Source organism: Populus alba, chromosome 13, assembly GCF_005239225.2.
Source record: "Populus alba chromosome 13, ASM523922v2, whole genome shotgun sequence".
Lineage (NCBI taxonomy): Eukaryota > Viridiplantae > Streptophyta > Magnoliopsida > Malpighiales > Salicaceae > Populus > Populus alba.
In genome coordinates, this window is record NC_133296.1 from 10346390 (window position 1) to 10368083 (window position 21694).

General features: G+C 33.2%; 3 protein-coding genes, 1 long non-coding RNA gene and 1 other non-coding gene across 11 annotated transcripts; 2 read left to right on the forward strand and 3 right to left on the reverse strand.

Moving 5' to 3' along the window:
- Window positions 1-2608: 2608 nt before the first annotated feature.
- On the reverse strand, window positions 2609-3127 carry LOC140954447 (uncharacterized). Its single transcript, XR_012167711.1, has 2 exons — window positions 3069-3127; window positions 2609-2917 (listed from the first exon to the last, which is right to left on the reverse strand). It is a non-coding gene; the product is annotated as an uncharacterized lncRNA (long non-coding RNA).
- Window positions 3128-3695: 568 nt separating this feature from the next.
- Window positions 3696-6072, reverse strand: LOC118034467 (uncharacterized). Of its 3 annotated transcripts, XR_012167709.1 has the most exons (5): window positions 5933-6070; window positions 5391-5531; window positions 4610-4702; window positions 3935-3985; window positions 3696-3827 (listed from the first exon to the last, which is right to left on the reverse strand). It is a non-coding gene; the product is annotated as an uncharacterized protein (transcript). The 3 variants fall into 3 exon arrangements; XR_012167710.1 differs by lacking the exon at window positions 5391-5531 and having other exon boundaries at window positions 5933-6072; XR_012167708.1 differs by having other exon boundaries at window positions 4610-5531.
- A 199-nt stretch (window positions 6073-6271) lies between these two features.
- Window positions 6272-8217, forward strand: LOC140954446 (uncharacterized). 3 transcript variants are annotated; one of them, XM_073404026.1, is made up of 5 exons: window positions 6272-6404; window positions 6573-6648; window positions 6838-6903; window positions 7131-7211; window positions 8079-8217. In XM_073404026.1, the coding sequence occupies exons 1-5, from the start codon at window positions 6367-6369 to the stop codon at window positions 8127-8129; spliced, it is 312 nt and encodes a 103-aa protein (XP_073260127.1). In that variant the 5' UTR covers window positions 6272-6366; the 3' UTR covers window positions 8130-8217. The 3 variants fall into 3 exon arrangements, with proteins under 3 accessions (XP_073260127.1, XP_073260129.1, XP_073260128.1); XM_073404028.1 differs by having other exon boundaries at window positions 8072-8209; XM_073404027.1 differs by lacking the exon at window positions 8079-8217 and adding an exon at window positions 7466-7651.
- LOC118034484 (tRNA-specific adenosine deaminase TAD3) lies at window positions 7807-13495 on the forward strand. Of its 2 annotated transcripts, none has more exons than XM_035039792.2 (10): window positions 7807-8173; window positions 8290-9006; window positions 9096-9147; window positions 9237-9310; window positions 9676-9797; window positions 9905-9987; window positions 11301-11400; window positions 11771-12226; window positions 12443-12552; window positions 12819-13495. In XM_035039792.2, exons 2-10 carry the CDS (start codon window positions 8940-8942, stop codon window positions 13006-13008), a joined length of 1254 nt encoding a protein of 417 aa, XP_034895683.1. In that variant the 5' UTR covers window positions 7807-8173; window positions 8290-8939; the 3' UTR covers window positions 13009-13495. The 2 variants fall into 2 exon arrangements, with proteins under 2 accessions (XP_034895683.1, XP_034895684.1); XM_035039793.2 differs by having other exon boundaries at window positions 8694-9006.
- A 1622-nt stretch (window positions 13496-15117) lies between these two features.
- LOC118034485 (phytolongin Phyl1.1) lies at window positions 15118-17246 on the reverse strand. 2 transcript variants are annotated; one of them, XM_035039797.2, is made up of 3 exons: window positions 17059-17246; window positions 16589-16692; window positions 15118-16298 (listed from the first exon to the last, which is right to left on the reverse strand). In XM_035039797.2, the coding sequence occupies exon 3, from the start codon at window positions 16285-16287 to the stop codon at window positions 15457-15459; it is 831 nt and encodes a 276-aa protein (XP_034895688.1). In that variant the 5' UTR covers window positions 16288-16298; window positions 16589-16692; window positions 17059-17246; the 3' UTR covers window positions 15118-15456. The 2 variants fall into 2 exon arrangements, with proteins under 2 accessions (XP_034895688.1, XP_034895687.1); XM_035039796.2 differs by having other exon boundaries at window positions 15118-16692.
- Between the last annotated feature and the right edge of the window lie 4448 nt (window positions 17247-21694).

Sequence of the window (21694 nt, forward strand, 5' to 3'; positions counted from 1 at the left end):
CACTCACAATTTCCTCACATACAAATTTATATCAAATGCTTTCTATTTTTCACTTACCATGGTCAGCTCCTCTCTTCCAATCATCATAATTCCTTCTTTATTTTTTTCTTGATTTACATATGTACACATTCAAAAACAAATTATTTTAATCCACCCCTAAATTTCTTCTTCCATGGCCGGCCATACACCATAAAACACAACAATAAGTTTTGTTAAATTTTTCTATAATTTTACTAGTATGACAACTAAATACAAATCAATAATACTAATTGAAACTAATTTTTCAAAAAACTTAATTCATTCATATCAAACACTAAATACAACTTGAAAATTTCAACTCAAATAATCTAATTCTCATGTAAACTTGTTAAAATCAAAAGAGAATACCTTACCAAGTACTTGTATAAGCTTTAAATGTGCTCCAAATGAATTTCTAGAATTCCCTTTCTTTGCTCCTTCCTTGGTCGGCCCTCTCTTTCCTTTTCTTTACCTCCTCACACTTATTTTCCTCTTAATTTGGTGTTTAACACACTTAATTCTTACTAATCTTCAAGTTTTTTTCCCAAGTCTCCTAAGAATTTTCTAGAGTTCTTTCCTTTTCTCTTTTATAGTTTTGGTTGGCCAAGCATCCTATATATATGCACACACATCACAATTTGATTAATTTCCTATATGTACCATTTTTATACCTTTCATATTTCCGAGTAAATTTTACATGATTGTGAGACTTGTTTTCATTAATTTTAAAACACGGTATTTCAAATTTCATTATACTAAATGTTACCATAAGTCTTTTATCATTTATTTATTCCATTTCGTTATGATTCGTGTTTCTGTATTTTTTATTTTTCAAATATTTTTCATAATTCATTTTTTTTTTAGAGGGGGACGGTAGGGTGTGTTTTCCAAACAAACTCATATCCTAAAACTAGAGGCATGAAAAATACTTTACGGTCATGTTTGGCAAACACACCTTAAAGAAAAAAAAAAAAGAGTTTTCTATTGGCAAAAAGAGGGCACGTCAAACACACTTATAAGTATGGGTTGGTCTTAGCCCATTCACATGGGCTGGGTTTAGTGGGCCCAAGACTTAAGCCCACACATACAGGTTGGTCTCGGGCCCAACCCAACCTGATTTTGTTCGGTCTAACAAATGATCTAAATGATTTTTTTTATAAAACTCAGCCCACCCACATGGTTAGACTAAGGCAAGAGGCCCAACCTCTATTTCTTTACCACTGTTATGCATGTTGCAAGTTGGTTTTTCCAGCCATAAAACAATTATCCAAGCATGATTTACATGGAAAGGCATGAAAAGAAGAAGCTTACCTAGCATAAGAAAGAGCTTGTTGTTGGCGATGCTCCTGTTGTTGGTGGCTCATGGTAGCTACTAGAGAAGGAAGAAAAATAAACAGTAGTTAGCTGCTAATGGTTAATAGTGTATGAGGGGTTGGTTTTATTTCGTTGCAACAGAAAGATGTTTGGTTTTTTAGTCTTTTTCTGGCTTAGGTGCAAAATGGTGGTTCGTTTTCTTACTTTTTTTTCTAGTTTTTTTCCTCTTTTTTCTCTTAGTTTCTCTCTCTTTTTCTTCACTTGAATTTCACCCCTATTTATATAGGGTGAAATAGGTGTTTAGGGTCCCTTCCAAGCATCAAACCAAGTTGTTAAGGCTAGCTAGTCAGCGATTTTGGGTTAATTTTTTAGTTGTTTGTTGGATGGAAATCAGTGGAAATAGGACTAACAATGTAGTACAAAATCAATACTACTAGAGGGCGTGCTTTTTTGCCTTACTTGAGGTATGGGTGCATTAAAAGGCTCTATAATAAAGTCTCTCGATCAGCTTTTACATGACAAAAAAAAAAAGACAATAAACAGTGTCAAAAAACGTGTTGTCTGGCTTTATTTTTTTTTTTTACTAGGCATTGACCAAAACGATGTTGTTTTCAACCAAAACAAGTCGTTTCATTTAAATGAAACGGTGTTGTTTTGGTCATCCTAAACTAAATTAGGTTATGAATCATTTTTTTTATTTCAACCCTCAATCTTTAAATTTATTCAATTAAATCCTCAATTAAATTCTGATTTGAGAATTAATTTAATTTTACCCCTATAAAATTTTAAAAAGACCCTATGATTTTTTCAACTTGATCTTTGGTCTCAAATATTTTTAATTATATCCTTAATTAACCTTCAAACTTTTAATTTTTTTAATTTCACCTACATTTTCAACCGAATTTAATCCCCAAATTCATGCGCCTTTTTCGAGGGGTGCCTTCTTCTGTGTGTGTATTTTTCCTTTATCCAGAAAGGGGGAAAACTATCAAACAGTGTTTTAGTATTCATTAGGACCTTAACCTTGTTTTAGTATTCATATCAAATTCAAGCTAAGAAAATCTTTAAAGTGTTTTTGTTCATACGTGCTTGTTGTAAGAGGAAGCTATTCCATAGGATTTTATGAAGTTGCCACGCAACGGGGATGTTCCATAAACACACACAAATATTAGTTATGCTCAAAAGGAATTTGGATAAAAGCCTACCACGGATCTGCAGACAGGGCTGAAGAAATTCGTGCGGTGGTACCTCAGTTACTATGGAGACAAGAAGGCTGTGGGGCGAAAGCTTCAACTTGGTTTTTTTCATCACCTTCCTTACAACATACAAACTTACAATAGCATCAGCCGAATATGTGCCAAGTTTGCATGCCATGGCAGCTGAAGAACTACGCCTTATCAAATGTAAACTACCATCTTATGGGTTAAAAGGAGGACCACCTCCAATCAAATTTAGGTCGTTTGGAAGGGTATAGGTCGTCTATCAGGCCAGGATTCTATTCTTTCAAAATACTTGACAGGTATGGTGCTGTCAAAACCTTCTGTCAAAATCACCCTATTGTCTGAAATGTAAAGCTTCATCCCCTCTGAAATCAAACATAGTTGCAAACACAGAACAAGGAATCAGTTATGACCCATGCTTGTCCGCCATTATACTAAATGTTTTACTCAACATGTATACATATTTTATCCAACTTGTTATCTAGTTGAAAAGATTAGAAGTGTTGATGTTTATACCTTCAAGTGCTTTTCTGACATCAAGAAATATCAAAACATCAACATCCCATCTCATAACCTGAAAGATGAAAAGTCAAATATATCATACAAAGCCATCAACAATCTTAAAAAGTATGCTAAGTGATTAGATAGCCTTGCTTCATTGAACTTGAGCTAATCAAGGTTCAGTTTTGAGAAACAATTGCAAAAGGCACCAACAAAAGATACTCCCAGCTAGCAACTAAAGCACTCCCTCCCTTTTTCCATTACCGGCTTTCTTTCAAATTAGGGCTACAAAAGAGTGTTCTTGTAAACATTGGAACACTCAAGTAAAATCTATTGAAATGACCTGCCATTCGTTAGCATGGGCAATTTTTCTTTTTAGTCATTTTCCTTTTTAGTCATGTGGATGTTGGCCAGTAAAATTTAGATCCACAAAATTTTGGTAAAGGCTTGCTATTTTGGGAAGAGTTCATACTAAACAGATAGGTAGACTCTATTGTCCCCCACCCCCCAACCTATGGAAAAAAAACCTGCACTCTACATTTTGACTCTTCCTTCAAATTTTAAAAGACAATGATTGCATGATATCTCTAGAACATGAAGCCAAGAATGTCAAAGGAACAACTTAAAAGCAAGTTTCTTTATGTATCTTACCACTAATCACTTCAACACCTGTTGGCAAACCACTGGAGAAGCGAACATGCAATATTTGCATTCTCTTTAAACCATATTCCAAAATTGAGCCCAGATTCTTCTTAGGGGTCCCGTGTACACACACTGCATTAGGAAAGGAGGTAATGAATCAAATAACAACCTAAAAAAAGAGGGAAAATAAAAAAGTCTTATTTGAGAGGATGGAAATATAGCATAGTAGTAACTTTTACCTGTAATTTCCTCGGGCGAAAAAATTGCTTTTGACTTTCAGATTCAACTGTCTGCACATGCATAAGAAACCCATTCAGACTAAACTAATGCACATCCTTCTTCTTTTGAGAAAACATCATAATGAATGACACAACACCCTAGTATAGAGAGAACTGAGACGTAAACTAGTTTTAACATAAATTCAAGTGGTACAAAGAAAAATAGTGAGACCTGTGTAGTTCTGTAACAAACAGTTTGATGGTCACAAGTATGAGGAACATATTTGTCAAAGTTAACAAAGTAAAAAATTTGTAAGTAAACATAAATTTCATAAACAGCATAAAATCTTCTCATTTTCTGTTTCTTTAATCCTAAAGTGAATATTACAAATAAATCCAAGGTTCTAACTTAACAGGATTAAAATTTTCATCCAAATTGATTTTCAGATATTTTCCAGATAAGTTAAGCTAATTATTTTGCTTTGCTACTAGTGCCCTAAGCAATCAATAAAGGCAAAAATATATCAAGAATTATCAAACATGCTGGGGCAGCAAAAGCATGAGAACCAATTTTGTTATGTTATTATTGCAAAATCTCACTCTTAAGACACAGTTGAATGTCCAAGTTTTACTCATATTCACTAAGATAACCTACTAGGATGAATGGATTGTTGTTTCACAGTAAATATTTATCACCTTTATCGAGTGGCCTTGGTTGGTTAGCACGTATCAGAAGCTCCCCACCTTCTTCCAGGAGGCTAAGTCGCTGCTTATTATCTTTTCTAACAGCTTGAATTTGCAATAACAAAAGATGTTATCTCTAGGCAGCTTATTCAAAAACAAAAATAAATAAAGGTATAGAACTTCATTGTGCAGAGTGACGACAAGTTTCAATAATATGAGCTACAGGTGTTGGGTAAGTTTTACAGAGAAGCCAAACCTTCTGTTATAAATTTAGCAATTGTAAAAATCATATTTCATTAACAGCCAGATAAGAATTTGGTGAAATAGAATATAAATACATGTATCTTTTATCCATCATAATTGTTCTTAACTTGTACATAGACATACAACAGCCATTAATATTATGGGAGTAAGAAAGTAAATAAACATGCCCTCAAAAATCACAATGATGCTTTTATGGTTGGAAAATTTGTATTCCAAAAGAAGTATGGTACGAAACCAAGTCCAAAAAGAGAAATAAAGTTATAAGATCATGTCGTACGAATATACAAACATCCTTGACAATCATTCATCAATCTCTTTCAGTCACTCTTTGAAACATCAAAGTAAGGAAGTTTTCTATCAATACAGGAAAAAAATGATACAATACACATAACACGAGCTATATTTTCCCTCACCCCCACATTGTTTTCCAAGAGAAATCAATGCTCAATCAAATAGTACTAAGAAAATCATTTGTCTAACAGGAACAAAGATGCAAATGTATGTAAAGAAAAGTATTTACTAAACCAACCTCTTTAACATCATCATCAGTATGTGATCTTAACGGAACATTAGCAAATGTTTTCATATTGAGCTTTAGTAAATCCTCAACTTTTACAAACCCATCACTCCGCATATTCAAGTTCAACTCTGAAGCCTTATGATGCAAGATCTGAAAATGTTCAATTAGAATCATTTTAATCTAAAAATTGTTAAGAAAAATTTTAAAAATATGATTGATATTATTTTTTAATATATTTTTTTAACTTGATACTACAGATTAACATTAATTTATACTTAATTTATTAATTATAATGGCATAATAAGATTCAAAATCATTACCAAGTGGTTAAAAAATAATATAAGCTCAAAAGCTTAAGTTATCACATATCATTTATATTAATACATGACAAATTATACACAAATCAACAAAATTGTTTCACATCATTCATAACATGCTTCCACTAAAAATTAATAATCTCAACAAAAATTCAAAATATAACGACAAAAAAAAGTGTAATGTTCAAGGTTGTGCTTGCAGTAATCTGCCAAGTGCATCAATTTTATCCTTACTAGATCCCCCTCTGCCGCGGCCTCGGCCTCTAGACCCTTCTCTATCGTTTTGCATCTCCAAACCTCTTCCTCTGCCACCAATGCCCAATTTTGTATTTCAGAAGAAAATCAAACAAGACCAAGTGAAAAGGGGAATTTATACCAGGTGAGCAGAATAAGAAACCCTCTATTGGAATGAGAGAAGGAAGAGCTCATGTTGTTGTTTGTATTGTTTTTTTATGAAAGCAGCAAAAGCAAAAGGAGGAGGCCGCTTATGGAAAGTACAGGAGGTTGCAAGATAGATACGACAGCAGCCTAGAATTCGAACACTGCTTATAAAAGCCCACATATCATATGGAACTTGGAACGTAACTACAGTGGCAGAACTAGGGGCTAGGAGCCCGTACCCTGCAAAAATTTAAAATTCCCCAGAAATAAACCAGTAGGGGGCTGGAATGAGGGATTTATGGACAGGGGAGCGGAGCGAAATGAGGTTTTCCAAATTTTCCACATATCATGAAACTAGCTTCTCCTTTTTTCTGTTTAATGAATTTTTTCGGACAAAATTACCCATGAACTTTTCATCTTGTTACAAATATATCCTCTATATATTCTCATCTCATTGAATCTTATGCCCTAGCTCTTATTTTTTTCTGGGCAGCAATTCCATTTCATTCTTCATTTCTATCTCCCCTGTGGAAATTGCAATCAAGTTCGTTCCTTTATGGTGCTTTGAGGTACTTTATTTCTTGACACACGTTTTATTTTATATGTAAATGACCCTCTCTTTTTTTGCGAAATGTTTTCATTTTGATTGGAAATATGAAAAGGGATGGTGGGTTTAATTTTGATACGGGTGTGCATTACTTTCTTTGATGTAAGTTTATATTATCTCTCTTTTTAAAAAAAAAATTATGTGGTGGCAGGTCAGGAAAGCTCTTGGTTCGAACTGGGCAGTGTTTTCTTTTGAATGGCTTTATTTTCTTATGAAGGTAAAACTAACTCTTTCTCTCTGTATATATAATGTTTTTGATGGAATCTAGATCATTTATAGGCTGTAATGTTATCCGGGTATTGGTCAATTTTAGAGAAAATTTTAAGAATTTGAGAAAGTATGCAAAACTCACATTGTATTGGTTTATTGGATTAAGAAAGACCAAAAACAGTTCATCATTAGTTATTTGATGATATGAATATTTGAGTCTTCATTGCCCTGCATCGTAATAGGTTTGAAGGGAATCTTGATTCCGGGGTTGTTGATATGAATGCTTACATTATTGAATTACAAGGAACTCACAAGGTATACTTTCTTGCTATTCTCTTACTTGCTATTAGATAAGAAAAGAGGTGGTTTAGTGGAGGCTTTGTTTCTGAAAATTCCAGTGGTGGTAATTCAAAGAGAAGTGCTTGTGGTGGGAGTTTTTAGTTCATAAGTTATGATTGGTTTGCATCAAACAGGAACGATGCATTTTTATTTTAGTTTTTATATTTATAATATATCTTCTGTTTGTTCTTGATCAATTGATTTCAATGATTGTTTATTCCTTTATATAGGACTTGGTTAATGAGTAATCTTCAAGTTTGTAGAGTTAAGACTTATGATAATAGAAGCGATAAAAGAAATAGATCGTCCTGTGTAAAAAAAAAAAAGCAATGAAGAAAATCTGTACTTAAGGCCTGCAAACAAAAACCTTTGATTAATGCTTGAAAAATTATTTATAGTGGTTTAGCTCCTTCGTTCATCTAGTTTTTACATGTTTCTATCACCTTCGTTCTCTCTTTGCAATTCCAATAGTATATCAATTAACAAACCCAGGTTCTAAAAAGCAAAACAAAACCATTTGTCTCTCCAAGGATTTAGCCAAGTTTGTTCATAATTCATGTGCATAAAAAACTTTGTCTTCAATGTTTTGTTTCCCCTCATGTTTCATAAGCAAAGTCAGGCCTGCATTTTTATGAAAATATGCATATGAGTTGAAGAAAACTGTATTCTTCAATGTTAAGTAATGATAATTTTTTAATCCAAAGCTGGTAGTTTTTAGTTCTTCATTTAGCAGCTTTGGTTCTAGTTTTTAAAGAAAAAAAACAGTAGCATGAAATGAAATACAGGTTATCTTTTTTCTCTTCATCTAATGGTAGTATAATTCTTTTTGTCCCAAGCTTACAGTCTGTTGTTAAGAAAAGAGAAAAAGCAGTTCATCATGCTCCTGATTCATAAATGAGGAAAGGAAAGTGTGTCCAGTAGCTCGTTAGTTTTTTCTGGTAATAGATTCATCCCTAAGTTATCACTTCCCTATTTGTTAAGTCTACAATATGGACATATCTTACTGGTGTTATCATGCAAAGTTTTTTCTCATTTGCATGTTGTAAATTTGCAGTCCAGTTTTCTCTGAGAAAAAGAAGCAATAAAGCAATTTTGAGTCTGCAAAGCATGAAATGAAAATGCACGTAATTTTCTTAGTTCACGTTTTGTTTGCATGATAAGAAATTTTCCAAAGCTAAGCTATCCATGTGTTTTTGAAGGTATAGTCTTTGTCCAAGCCTGCATTTTTATGTATTGTTATATCTCTTGTAAAATTAGTTTTGCCCCCCCATAGAAAATTATCCTAGCTCTGCCCCTCATCCTAACCAAATCTCCCCATGAAGACACAGAAACAACAACTTTTCAACCTTCCTCTTTACATCTCTCACATTTTACTCTCTGATGATCCACTCTCTCTCCCACAAAACATTTTTAATATTTGTTGTTAAAGAGTTTCATCTTCACTTCATAATTTGCAAGTTTTGGGGGACAAAGCTTGCCGCTAATGCTCCAAGTGTCCAGCAGACTCCGGGGGGGAACGTTAATCCTCCAAAATTTGTGGCTATTGTCCTATATATGTGCCCAGTTAAAGCCCTCTTCTCCAAATTTCAGAAGCCATAAAAATTACAAACCCTGAAAAAAACTCAGAAATCTCTTTTCTTCCCTTTCTGCCTTGCTGTTAATAATAATCTCATAGAAACCAAGGTGAAGATTGAAAAAAACACGATGGACATGTGGAAAATCGTCCACATCCCTGACAAACCACCAATCCCTCCTAACCAACAACCCACTGGTGAGTTATCAAAACCAAACACATTCCCATATGATTACTCTGCTTTTTTCAATTTTTAATAAAGATCTTTATCTTGGTTTATTGCGCAGTGAATGTGTTGGCATCAGTTATTGATCCAAAGCATGCTAATACCCTTATAAGGTCACTCACATTTACTTAAGAATTTTATTTTTTATTTGAGACTTTATGAAATTGTATTAATGTGAAAAAAATAAAATAAAATTGTGTAGGCGTTTAAATCAGATAGCTCCTTTTGAAAATCTATGCCATGTCAAGCGGATTCAAAAGAAGCATCTTGAAGGAGGTACTGGCTGTTGTTATCACAACTGTTTTACTGATTTTTTTTATTTTTTTTTTGTGTTGGTTTTAGGAAGTGAACTGCAGCAAATGAAAGCATGTTTCTTGTTGAAATTAGTTTTCATTTTTTTTTGTTCCTAGTCAAGGAGAACAGAATGATCAAGCTTGATTTAAATTTTCACCTATAAAATTACGACCTCTGGTTGTCCTCCTCTTTTTTCAAGAGATTGATGTTAAATAGTAAGGGGCACCATTTGAAGAATGATTTTGGGAACCATACCATCTGTGCATGCCACTTTTTCTCTATTGTACTTGGGATATATATATTGATACATTGATGACGCAGTAGTCAAAGAGTGCTCTTTTTTACAGGAAAAACTCAGCTTTCAGTAATTTTATGTCTTGCTTCTGAGGATAACAGTCTGTTGAACAGCTTGCCACAAGATGTACAAGAGTTGAGCAATTCCTACCAGTTGAGTCCTTTTGTTACAAAAGTGGGTTGTTATTCCTTTTTTCTCCCTAATAAGATATATTCATTACTAATTGCATTTAAGAATGATCAAGACTAGTGAATTATGAACTAAACTTTAATCAATTCCAGGTTTGCAAATATGCCGCCACATCCAAAGAAGAGTGGGAAGAACAATGCAAGCTATGGCCAACCTCATACCATCCACCTACCTAGTAAGTTCTAAATTATGCTTCTGTATTGTTTCTCTTATGTTTTTGCCTCCATGTTTCTTCATTATACTCTACTAAGTTAGTTTTATGAGTGGAGAGTATAACTGTTAAGGGACATTTTTCCCTTCTAATCTTTCATATCGAAAAGCAACAGAACTTTGGAATCCCAACAACTGTTTTGCTTCTTTGACTGAAGAGTTTAGCACCCATTGCTGTGGCTGGTGCCACCTAGAGGCATTGTTGTTGCAATCAGGGTTGTCATAATATGATGCTTGACAACTTCTATGTGTAGACTGTTTAGATGGGTTCATGCATAATGTGCTATATCAGCTGGTAAGTCCTTCTAGTAGAAAATCCTGCACTGAAACTTTATCTGTTTTTCTCAAATTATTATTCATTATTCTTTTGTTTAAAGAACTAATTACTCTCTATTAAAAAAAAATCTTCTACTTATTATACACTTTATGTTAAGTTTCTTTCCTTCAATACACCTTTTGATTTTCAAGCTTAATTACTTCTGTTTTATGCATGCATCTATCATTTGTCTTGTCTATTTCTGAATTCACCTCTTGTCAATTTGTATACATAAATCTTAGAGGTTGTCCTATGGTTATCCTACAGTTCAATACTCATAGATCCTAAGTAGGACCCTGACTTTCACAACCTTGCCGAGTTGTTGTGCGTTCACTCAAGAGTTTGAGTGAGTACAAGCAGGTATATTTAGCATGTCAAAAGTTTAGGATTCCATATTTTGGAGGCATGAACTAAAAATGTTAGAAAACTGTGTAATTGAAACAAAATCCCTAAGTTTGAGCTATCAACACTTGTTTTTATGCATCAATCATATTTTTGCTATGTCTTGAAGAGCTTATTGTTATACTCATGTCTCATAGTTTGTCAGTTATTGACATTGTGAAAAATCCACTAGAGCAATGTTATATTTTACTTTAGAGCAAATTAAAAGGTTGACATAATTGTTTGTACTTTGTATTCTCACTGTTGATGATAAATTCAATATTTGTGAAGAAAAGAGCCGAGGGCTGTGATCAAGGAGGGAGAAAGGAAATATGAATTTTGAACTCCATGGTAGATATCTGCAGCACCACACTAACCAGTCTCTAGTTAAAGAAAGTTTTATTGAGAAAGAAGCAAAAACACATAAACTCCCTCCAAACTATTGCATAACAACTATCCCTTACCAAAAAAAGAGGTTCAAAAGTTATTTTTTCAATTAAAAAAAATTCCCTTTTCTTTTGCTGTACTCTTTATCTAAATTCCTAACTTGAATTTGCTATGTTCTTTTCTTCTAATTTCAGCAATATTGATGGGATTACTGGATTCAGTGAAGAGGATTCATTGTCAGTTTTCAGCTTCATGAAAGTTGCTATTGAGTTGGCAAAATCTGGTGATGGTTTGGTAATTATGTAATTTCTTCCATAAACTAAACTTATTTCTGTAAAGGGATGCAATGATAGGGTAGTCTACTTACCTTACAAAGCTTCTACTTGGGTGCTGTGAATTTTTAATTGGCATTTTTTCTTGTCTGGTACTTGTTGTTTTCAAGTCTCAACTACGCTGTGAACTTGCAATTTGTGACATGAAGTAAACTAGTAGCCATTTAAACTGAATGTTGTAACTTTTGACTTCATTTTCTCGCAGAGATATTAGAGTGTTGTTCGCTCACACCTGATTCAGAACATAGCAATTGCAGTTATAATAAAACATACATTTATGCTGGATCTGTGTACATTGTGTCTGAACTTGCCTCTTGTTCTTGTTTCTGCAGATTGCCAATGCTGCAGTTATAGTGGATCCTTCAGTTCAGCAGATCATTACAAATGGACGTGATCAAATCTTCTCGTGGCATGCTCCAACGAACAAGACTTGCATCAGAAATGACTGCATTGAACAGTCCACGACCCTTATTTCTCATCAGTCTAATGGAGCAGCAAGTCTTGTAACAGAAGTGCTTCCAAATGCTTCACCTAGTGAACCTGAAAGTTTGTCTTATGCAGTGTCTTGTTTAAACCCTTGGAAGTGGTCTGAACAGCGATCAGATACAGCTAATTCTTGTTATTGGCACCCTTTACGACATGCTGCTGTTGTTGCCATTGAATCTTCTGCTGACAGGGACAGACGCCTGTTCCCTGGTTTAGGAGATGCTGAAGAGAAGTCCTTCAAAACTTCACAATCTTCTTATGTTGGTTCCCCAGTGAAAAGACAAAAGACGAGTGTTGCAAATGTGAGTTGTTTCTGTGCTCTGTTTTTGGACAATCTTATAAATAGTGCTTTAGACAGGTAAACTTTCACCTAATTATTTGAGTTGATGGGAATGGTTGGTAGGCAGCATCTTATTCTTAGCCAATGCTAAAAATAATGACTTCCCCTTGTTTAGTGACTACATTTTCTCAAGGTGATTGGTTGAAATCGATCTCAGCTTCATGTTGTTCTATTTCAGGTCGAGAAGAAGGAAGCGGATCCTCCTGACATGCCTTCAAAATCTGTACCAGAGAGACCTTATCTGTGCACTGGTTATGACATCTATCTTGTGTGGGAGCCATGTATAATGTAAGTTTGTCATGCCAACAATCCTTTTTCTTTTATTAGTTTCTCCCTGATTTCCCTCTTATCTTACTGTAATTTTTCAAAAATAGTCTTTTCCAACTTCAATAATTATGCTGTCAGCAAAGAATTGAGTGCAGTAACTGGCTTGACTTTCTTCTCTTTTCTTTTTTTTTTTTTCTTTTTTCTTTTTTCTTTTTCCTTTTTTTTTTTCTTCTATCTGGTTTTTTCAATATTCCTTCGACTAATTATCGACCATTTTTACCTTTAAGGTGTGCAATGGCACTTGTTCATCAAAGAATTAGACGAATATTTTATGCTTTCCCCAATCCAAAAACCGGTGCATTGGGAAGTGTTCACAGACTACAAGGAGAAAAAAGCTTAAACCATCATTATGCTGTATTCAGAATCTGTGTGCCTGAAGAAGTTCTTAATATAGCTGGAAACAGCAAGAGCTGCTGATGTCAACTGAAGTGCCAACCACTGTTAGTTAACAAGATTGGTCCAGGTCATGATAGAATTTAATTGAGCATTTTTTTCAAGGAATAGGTTAACTTTTGCACCTGATATTTACCAAGAAGATGAATGCATGATTTTTCTCTTAAGCAAATGCAGAAGTTCCTTACAGAGCTTTGGACTGCAGAAATGTGCTCCTGAGTTCTCCAAGCCAATATGTATTATGGCTTCATTTGAAGGTGCTGATGATTGATTCACAGATCGTACATTTTATTCAAACACTTCACGTGTGTTAACTACACAGTTTCTATTCAAAGCTGCTGCTACTCTCAAAGTATTTCGTGTTTTTCTGCTACAAATTGTGGTGGATTAAAGAATTGGAGGGTGCTACCCCAGAAACAAAAAGAAACCATTATGAAACGGGCACTCTGCCTGCTAGCCAACAACATAAGATGTTTGTGAGTGTTTGATCAAACAGAATTATTATCCTTCATCTTTTAATTTTTGGGTTAGAAAAGGAGCGAAGGTGCTAACCTTTACCTAGTTTTAAACAGGATTATAAGAGTTCCTGTGATGCAAATGAATGCAGGCTACGAAAGCATTTTAGATAATAGTAATTGTTGAGAGTCCATTATTTGCAAGGTATGCAACCAATAATTTCGAAAAATCAAGAATGGGTTACGTCTTGCTTCAAAGGAAAAAAGGATCCCTAAAGAAAAACAATTTTGTCCTTTTTTCATATAAAAAATCAACAATTTTATCCCTTGCGTGCTCTACAAGAGTGGATTATATCTTTTCAACAAGCAAAAATATTACTGTCACAGTAGACAATTTTGCAGAGGCGGGCTAAACCTGACCTATCCAACAGCAAATGGATGTCTTGACCATGGGGAGGAGTAGATGAATAACACAAAGATCCTCAGAATGAGCCATGAAAGCTGCATTACTGTTAGCCTACAAGAGCATGAATGGCATTCCAAGTCTACCATATCCTTCTATCCAACGCAAGTCAAGAATATGAACAGTCAAGCCAAGAGAAACTTGAAAAGGATTCATTTGATTTGAAAAAAAAAATATCGAATCTATCTTCGAATTCATTTATATAATGAATTCTTGCATGACTTGAGCCAGAATCTGAAACAGCTACAGCGCAGTACTACCAGCTCGACAACTCACTATTTCACTTGACGGCTCAAGTATCACTAGTTCAATTCCATCAGGCAAGAAACCTTCTGGGCTGATCACAACTTTGCTGTATTCTTTTCTTATCAGAACCCACCTTGTTCCTCAACTTTGCCAACAGAATTCAACAAGGAGTGAAACAACATTATCAAATTATGACCAGATTGACTCTTAATTAGCATGCATCTTAGACTCGGTCAAATTTGATTTCCACTACCTTGAGGCAGAGATGAGCGCTTGTGGCAGGTTCAAGTACTTTTGAGAAAAACGTAAAATATATTACCAGCAAGTTTGTGAATGTGATTAGTGACATCATGTAAACACACGCAACAAAAAAATCATGCGTATAAAGTAAGATATCGGCGTACACAGTCACCTCCTCCAACCAATTAAAACAGGAGAAATTTTTTATGAAAAAAGCTACAATTTCATGCAGTTTCAGCAACAACTCCAGAAATTTTGTATTTGGATGGAGGAACTATAAAGATGGCTGACCAATGTTAGAGCAACTTTAATGAGGGCATTTTAGTTGATGCTACAGTGACAAGCCACCCAAAAGTACAAGGAATGGCTAGAGAAATGTTCTAATCAAAATTAAAAAAAGACACTTTGATAGCCATTAGAATTAAATTATCCTCTGTATACAGCCCATTATTGCTGCTAATAAAACCTATGTTCTCAAAATACTTTTAAATCCAAAGGGATACACATACTTCCAACACCATCTACCATGTTCACCATGTGAAATTCAAATGGTGGAAATCTCAATCCTATTTTCGACAAGCAAATTTGCTAAAAGAAAGGTTAGGAAAACACCACACAATTGCACTCTTATGAATGATTTTGAGATTAATTTATAGCAAAGAAAGAATGCGCAAAGACCATCATCTATACAAAAGAGAAATTATGGCAATCATCATTCAAATATGGAGATTCAGCTAAGAATATATATAAGAAAGAGCATTTAAGGATGGAATACAGATTTTAAGATTACATCACAACTCATAATCCATAATGTATAATTATAAACAAAACAATAACACAAGCCATAGTAGACAAATGACAAGCACGTGCATATACATTCCAGGTATGATACTGTACACAGAATTTAATAAGCTTATGTGATTCCACGGTGTAATTTCCAGCACATACCTCCACTACTTAATATCAGCTCACAATATCTGATGTGTTGCGTTCATCCATGTGAACCACTCCAAACAAACTGGTCCTTTTACTTTTAACTATAGGTGAATTTCTTTTTCAAATTTGAGATCAATGAGTACACCCGAAACCACCACAGATTGATAGCCAAATTACAAATAGAATCAAACAAACGGCCACATCAATAGCTAGAACAATCCTTACTTGGCGCCACCACTTCTTTCGAATACTTTGAGAGCTTGCTCTAATCCTCATTGAACCCAAATCCTTTTGTAGGGATATTGAAGAACCTACTCCAGCTTGATTATTGGAATCCAATGTAGTTGAATCGAGCTTAGCCCCTCTATCAGTAGATTTTCTATGCTCTTCTAACTCAATATCTCTTATTGTAATAGCATGCTCCTTTGACTTCCTTTTGTCTTGCTTGTTTGGTTTACCTAACAAAGGGGCTTTGGTAGAACTGACAACTTCAATTTGTCCATTTGCATTAACAGGTGATGGAGAGAGGCCTAAGTTATCAGATGAGGAACTCTCACCAGCCCAACCATTGCTAGAGACATGCTCTAATGAAGTTATCAAGCGACGAATAACAGGCACTAGTTGTTCTTGTATATTGATCGAGTTCATACCGGAAAAACTTCCTCTAGAACCCTTTCTAGCTACCTTCTTGAATTCATCTCTTACATGCTCTAAAAATTGAAGCACACCTGGGTTTCCAAGACCCTCGTCAACAATCGTAAAATAAACAAAACCATCTTCTATAAAAAACCCAAAAGTTTTTTTAGCAATCGTCTCAAAATACCACTTGTGATATGAGGGGGGCCTTTCCAAGCACAGCGCTGCCACATTCTCAATCTCAATGTCTGCCCCACTATACACATACAAGGTGCGATTACCCTTTGCTACGCAGCAGTAGTGGACAGTATTGTGCATTGAACTCATTTAAATGATACCTACAAAAAACTAGTCTAAAAAAGTCCTTATCTTGAATAAATTCTTTTGAGCTTCCCAAAAAAAAAAAAGAGACACAAACTATCTATTTCTTTCTCCAACTAGTTTCATCTTTAACAAGCACCTGGTTTTGACCACACAGAAGGCAGTCCAAACTCAGAATTTTCAAGCATCTAAAGAAAAGCAATTTGGAAAAAAGATAATCTTCGTATATTCCTCAACCAAGTGGGCAAGCTCCAAACAAAACACAAGAAATTAGTAGACAACAACGTCAAGGGTACCCAACAAATACCATCACAATTCTTCAACTAAGTATCCAAAGTCAAGAAAGACGTCCTCATGCCTCTCTTCAAACCATCAAAATCAGCAAACAAGCTACCCCCAGTTAGAGGTGTCCTGCAATTAAGTCAACAATCATATTATCATCAGATTTAGCACAAACCCAATAACATAAATGAACACAAATTTCATTTAAGCCAACCCCGTATCAACTAACAGCTAAAACTACCCAGATTACATGTGCATAAAATTTGACCCAAATCCAACGAAAAAAATTCAAGTAAAAAGATCCAGCCCAGAAAAGTTGAAAACTTTATCTAACCATCTTTCACTAAAAGCAAGCTCTTCTACTTCCCAGTAAATCAAAAGATGAAAAAAAGATCAACCCCATGCAAATCATAACAGCTAGAATTACATTAATGACAAAATTGTTAGAAACCAAATAGATCATATGATAAAGAGCTTGTGGATAACATCGTTTACCTGTAAAATTCCAAGCGGTAGGAAAGACAACCAGCGCAGAGACGAAAGAGGTTTGGTTTGGAAGGTGGATTGAAGAAAACAGAGAGAGAGTTATAAAGAAAGGATTCTTTTGACTGCAGCGCTGTTGGCTTGAGAGTTTGACTCAATCAGTTTGCCCTCTTTCTATAACTGTACTTTAATTATCCCATTAACTTCATCTCTTTGTTGTTGTTTGTCATTATTGCTATCACAATTTTTATTTTTATTTTACGAATACTTTTAAAATTATAAAATGAAAAAAAATTTATCCTAGTCAAACTATTATATTTTAATAGCAATATTATAGCCTTAAGAGTTGAAAATTCTATAAAAATTGTATCATTGTTTCAGTGGCATTATTGTATAATTATTCCATTGAAAAAGCTAGAGTAATAACAGAACGAGGTTTCAATGTTAATTTTGAGGTATATTAAAATTAACAGTGGTGTTAATAAGACCTGATTTTATGGAATGAAACTTGATTTATAGATAAAGGTTAAAATTAAAAGAAAAGAGATTGAAATTAACAAAAAAGAAATTTCATTGAGATAATTTGATCCCTATAATTTTTAGCATACCACATGTTTGATCTCTTTTATTTTATACTGTATATTTTAAATTTAAATTTTATTTTTTTTCATATTTTAGTTTATCAAATTAAATAAAAATAATTAGATGATTATATTATAGCCATTGAAACAATCAATTTTTATGTGAATGAGTTCTCTTTTTAATAGTAGCTCAATTGAGATGGTGTTTTCTTTCAAAGATGTTGGAAATATAGATTGAGATCCATTTGGTTTTATTTTGTTCGGTTGATTTTTATTTCTTTAGTGTTTTTTTTTTAATTTTTGATAATTGGTTTATCAAAGTTTTTATTGTGTTTTGAGGTGTTTTTAAATAAAAATAAGTTAAAAATAGATTTTAAAGGTTCACAAACTTAAAATCCAATTTCGAATAAAGATGAAGACATGTTGCATACCACTAGAAGTTACTTATCGTTTAATTATAACAAAAAAAATGAAATGGATGTATAGTTTTAAAATCCGGACCGGCCTAGTAGGTCGACCCGGGACTCGGCCGACCCGAGCCTAGAACCGGTCCAGATCTAAGTAAAAACTCGTTTGGGAATTGGCCTGGTGAAACCCAATCAACCCGGCGGGTTAACCTGGAACCCGAGTAAACCTGGTTGAGACTCGACCTCTTTTTTTTATATATACATGGATGCGAAACGGCGTAGTTTTTTACTCTCATTTTCTATTTCTATATTTTCTCAGAAACTAAACTGAGGATATCAAACAGCGCAGGAGATTTCAAAGTAAATCAAGGAACATTTAAGTACTAATCATTTAATAAAAAGATATCTTCGCATGAAGAGAAAGAAATTGCAAAGCCTTTAAATTTCAATTCAAAGAAAACAAAAAGAAGAAAAAATCATAATTTTAAACAGGCATGAAAAACATATAAAATCTCTTTTTGAGCATCAAAAACTCTGTTTCTTATGACAAAATCATTTTCTTGGAATATCTAAGAAGATATTACCCCTATAGGTTCGCTCATAACATTCTCATCATCCGTGTAACCACTCAACCAGAGAGCTCACCTCAGCTACCATATTCATAAAAAAAGAGCTCCTTTTCTTCTTCTTCACAACAGCAGCAACAACTAGAGAGACAAAGGGAGAGCGGGTGATCCGTGTATATGAGAGGGGAGTTGGAATATAAATGAAGGGATAGATATATGTCATGTTAGTGTTGATTATTACCGTGTGAATTTTGAATTTCCCAATACTCCTTTCCTTAATTTCTTCCTTAATTGTTTTAATTTAATTTAATTAAAATGGTATACAGATGGAGCTTAAGAGGAGAATTCAAAAAAGGAGAGGTCCTCAATAAATGCTAGCATTTAATGCTTTGACTTAATACTAACATAGAGGTTTTGTGGAGGGTAAGGATGCCTTTTGTAGACCTCTGGTTCAATAAATGACAAACAAAAAGAATAAGCTTCAAAGTTTAAACTTTATTTGAATTTTGCAAATTAGTTTGGCTTTTTTTTTTTTGTTGATCCAGGTCAACTCATCTAACCCGTGACCCAATCATTAGACCGGTTCGATCACCAGGTCGGGTTTCAAAACTGTGAGTGGGTGACTCGTTGTTCTCTATCGAGGAAAAAAGGTCTGGTGCAAACTTAGGCTTTCAGGCACAGGAGCCTTGAGCTTTTGGATTAGAGGCCGCATACATGGGTTTGACATAATAGACCCATTAATTTATTTCTTTTTTTATTTTTTTATTTCATTTAATGTTTTCTATTTAAATATTAATTAATTACATCTTTTCTATTTTTTTAAACTATTTAGTTTAACTTTACTTTTGTAGCAATGATTTTTTTTTAATATTTTTTTAGTTTTATAATGCTTCAAAAAGATTAGTTTTATTTGTCTTTGATTTTTTTTCCTTTTATATTTTACATAAATTTGTATAATATATTTATAGAAATGAAAATATTTTTTTTATTAGCAGTGCCAATATATAAAGCATAAATATCTTTTTATTTCTATAACGCACTCATAACACATGTATTTCTTTCTCTTATGTTATAAATTGATTTTAGGGTTTAAGGTTTTAGCTTCTTGCTTTATTATTCAATTAGTTAACACCATATTTTTTATTTATTTTAATTTATTTTATTAAGTATAAAAAACATTCTTATGTTTTCTAATTAAAAATAAATATGATACCAAAAGACACATTCATAATAAAAGCACTTTTATCTTTTACATTAAAAATTAATATTAAACCTTACCCACAACATAGCATGAATATAATGCTAGTACTTATACTAAAAGCTATAAATTAATACATGCTTAAACTCCGTTTTCTTTTCTCTTTAATAGCTTTTGAACATTTTGCTCTTTTTGGTATTAGCTTTTTTCTAATATTTTGTGCTTCAATTTGGATTGTAAGTTGTTTATTATAGTTTGACTTTGATATTTTTAGATTTACTTTAGTTGTTTTTATATACTTTTACGAGTATGCTAAGCAACACCAAATTAAAATGCAAAATTAAGTTCTTATCTAATATTAATAAGAAAATCAATATAAAATTTATTTTATTATTTACCCTATAAGATTAATGTCTAAAACTTAATATAGAAAAATCTTTTTTCTTAATGTGTGCATTAAGAATAACTTAATGTACATTTATTTTCTAACCAACCTTGAATATTAAATACAACAACAAAATTTGACAATAAATATTTAGTTTTTTTTTAGTCATTAATAAATTATGTGTTACTGTGTAAATCTTTTATACACGTGGAACATCATGTTTATAGAATATGAATAGATCAGCTATGATGATAAGCTATTCAACTTTAATGGTAAATTGTTTAAGGAGAAATACTTGTATTTATTCGTCAATAAAGGTATATAACCTAAATTTAGGACAAAATTTCTATTAAGAGGAAAAAATATAAACTCCGAGAATAAACTTTTATATATATATATATATATATATATATATATAAAAGAATAATAATAAAATGTGAGAGTTAAATGTGTGAAAAAAAATCAAATGAATTCAATTACTAAAGAGGGATTTAAAAAAATGAAAAGAAGTGTAACTCGAATTGTAAAACAGGGGGGAAATATGCCAAAGTGCAATTAAGAAAGAATGAGATTATAAATACCTTATTCTCTCTTCCATGTGGCTGACTGCACCAAAACAAGAAGGAGAGGGGAGATTTTAGATTTTTCTCTACCAAAATTGAGGGGAAAACACCAAAATTAGTATGGTTATACAAACTCTAGACTTCTAAGTAGAGAAAACATTCCTTGACAAAGGAATTAACAAGGAAACAAGTGAAGAAATTATGAGGAAAAGAGAAGGAGATTGTCGGCTATATGCAAGGAGAGAGGAGCTAAAAATCTTCAATCAAATTTGAGTTGAAATCCAAATTTTCTCTAAGTAAAGGCCCTAAACCTAATTGTTAAAACCAATTTAAAATTTGATTAGGAATTATGCACCAATTTCAGAATTTAAAAATTAGAGTTATTAAGTGAAATTTGAAAGAATCGCAGAATTTGTTAGAATTAAGTTAATTGAAGTGTTATAAGTTGCCATGAATATGAAATCATGCAAGAATACCAAAGAAAAAAAAATCAATGATCAAGGGACATGAGTGACCGGCCATGTAAGAGTTGAATGGGAGGAAAATAAATTCTGAATTTTTCTTAATAAACCTTTGTGATATGTTGTTATGATATTAACAGTGAGTAAATGAAACAAACAATTGCATATAAAGAAAAAGGGGACCCTTGGTCCCCTCAAGACAAGTTTTGACCAAGACCAAATTAAAAAGAGGGAGGAAGAGTTTTAGGATGTCATATGTTAATGATGCATAAATTAGGTGTGGTAAAAAGTTCACTAATGAAGGAAAGCATGATAACTTGGTAGTTGGGAATTTTATGAGTCAAATATGTGTGTTACATGAAGAGAAAATAAGGGTATTAACCTTATGTATAGCCTATGGCATATCTTAGAAGGAGTTGCGAAACTTAGGAATAGTTGTCTTGAGAGAAGAAAGGAAAATGGAGATAATTGAAATTTCATCTAAAAA

What these genes read in the sequence shown, in the direction of transcription:
- LOC118034485 (XM_035039797.2), bottom strand. Translation starts at nt 16,287, where the DNA reads ATGAGTTCAATGCACAATACTGTCCACTACTGCTGCGTAGCAAAGGGT.
- LOC140954446 (XM_073404026.1), top strand. Translation starts at nt 6,367, where the DNA reads ATGAGGGATTTATGGACAGGGGAGCGGAGCGAAATGAG. An exon ending in GGGGAGCGGAGCGAAATGAG is followed by an intron (nt 6,405 to 6,572) that starts GTTTTCCAAATT and finishes TTTTCTGGGCAG; the next exon opens with CAATTCCATTTCATTCTTCA. An exon ending in GGCTTTATTTTCTTATGAAG is followed by an intron (nt 6,904 to 7,130) that starts GTAAAACTAACT and finishes ATTGCCCTGCAT; the next exon opens with CGTAATAGGTTTGAAGGGAA.
- LOC118034484 (XM_035039792.2), top strand. Translation starts at nt 8,940, where the DNA reads ATGGACATGTGGAAAATCGTCCACATCCCTGACAAACCACCAATCCCT. An exon ending in TGAGTCCTTTTGTTACAAAA is followed by an intron (nt 9,798 to 9,904) that starts GTGGGTTGTTAT and finishes AATCAATTCCAG; the next exon opens with GTTTGCAAATATGCCGCCAC. An exon ending in CAAAATCTGGTGATGGTTTG is followed by an intron (nt 11,401 to 11,770) that starts GTAATTATGTAA and finishes TTGTTTCTGCAG; the next exon opens with ATTGCCAATGCTGCAGTTAT.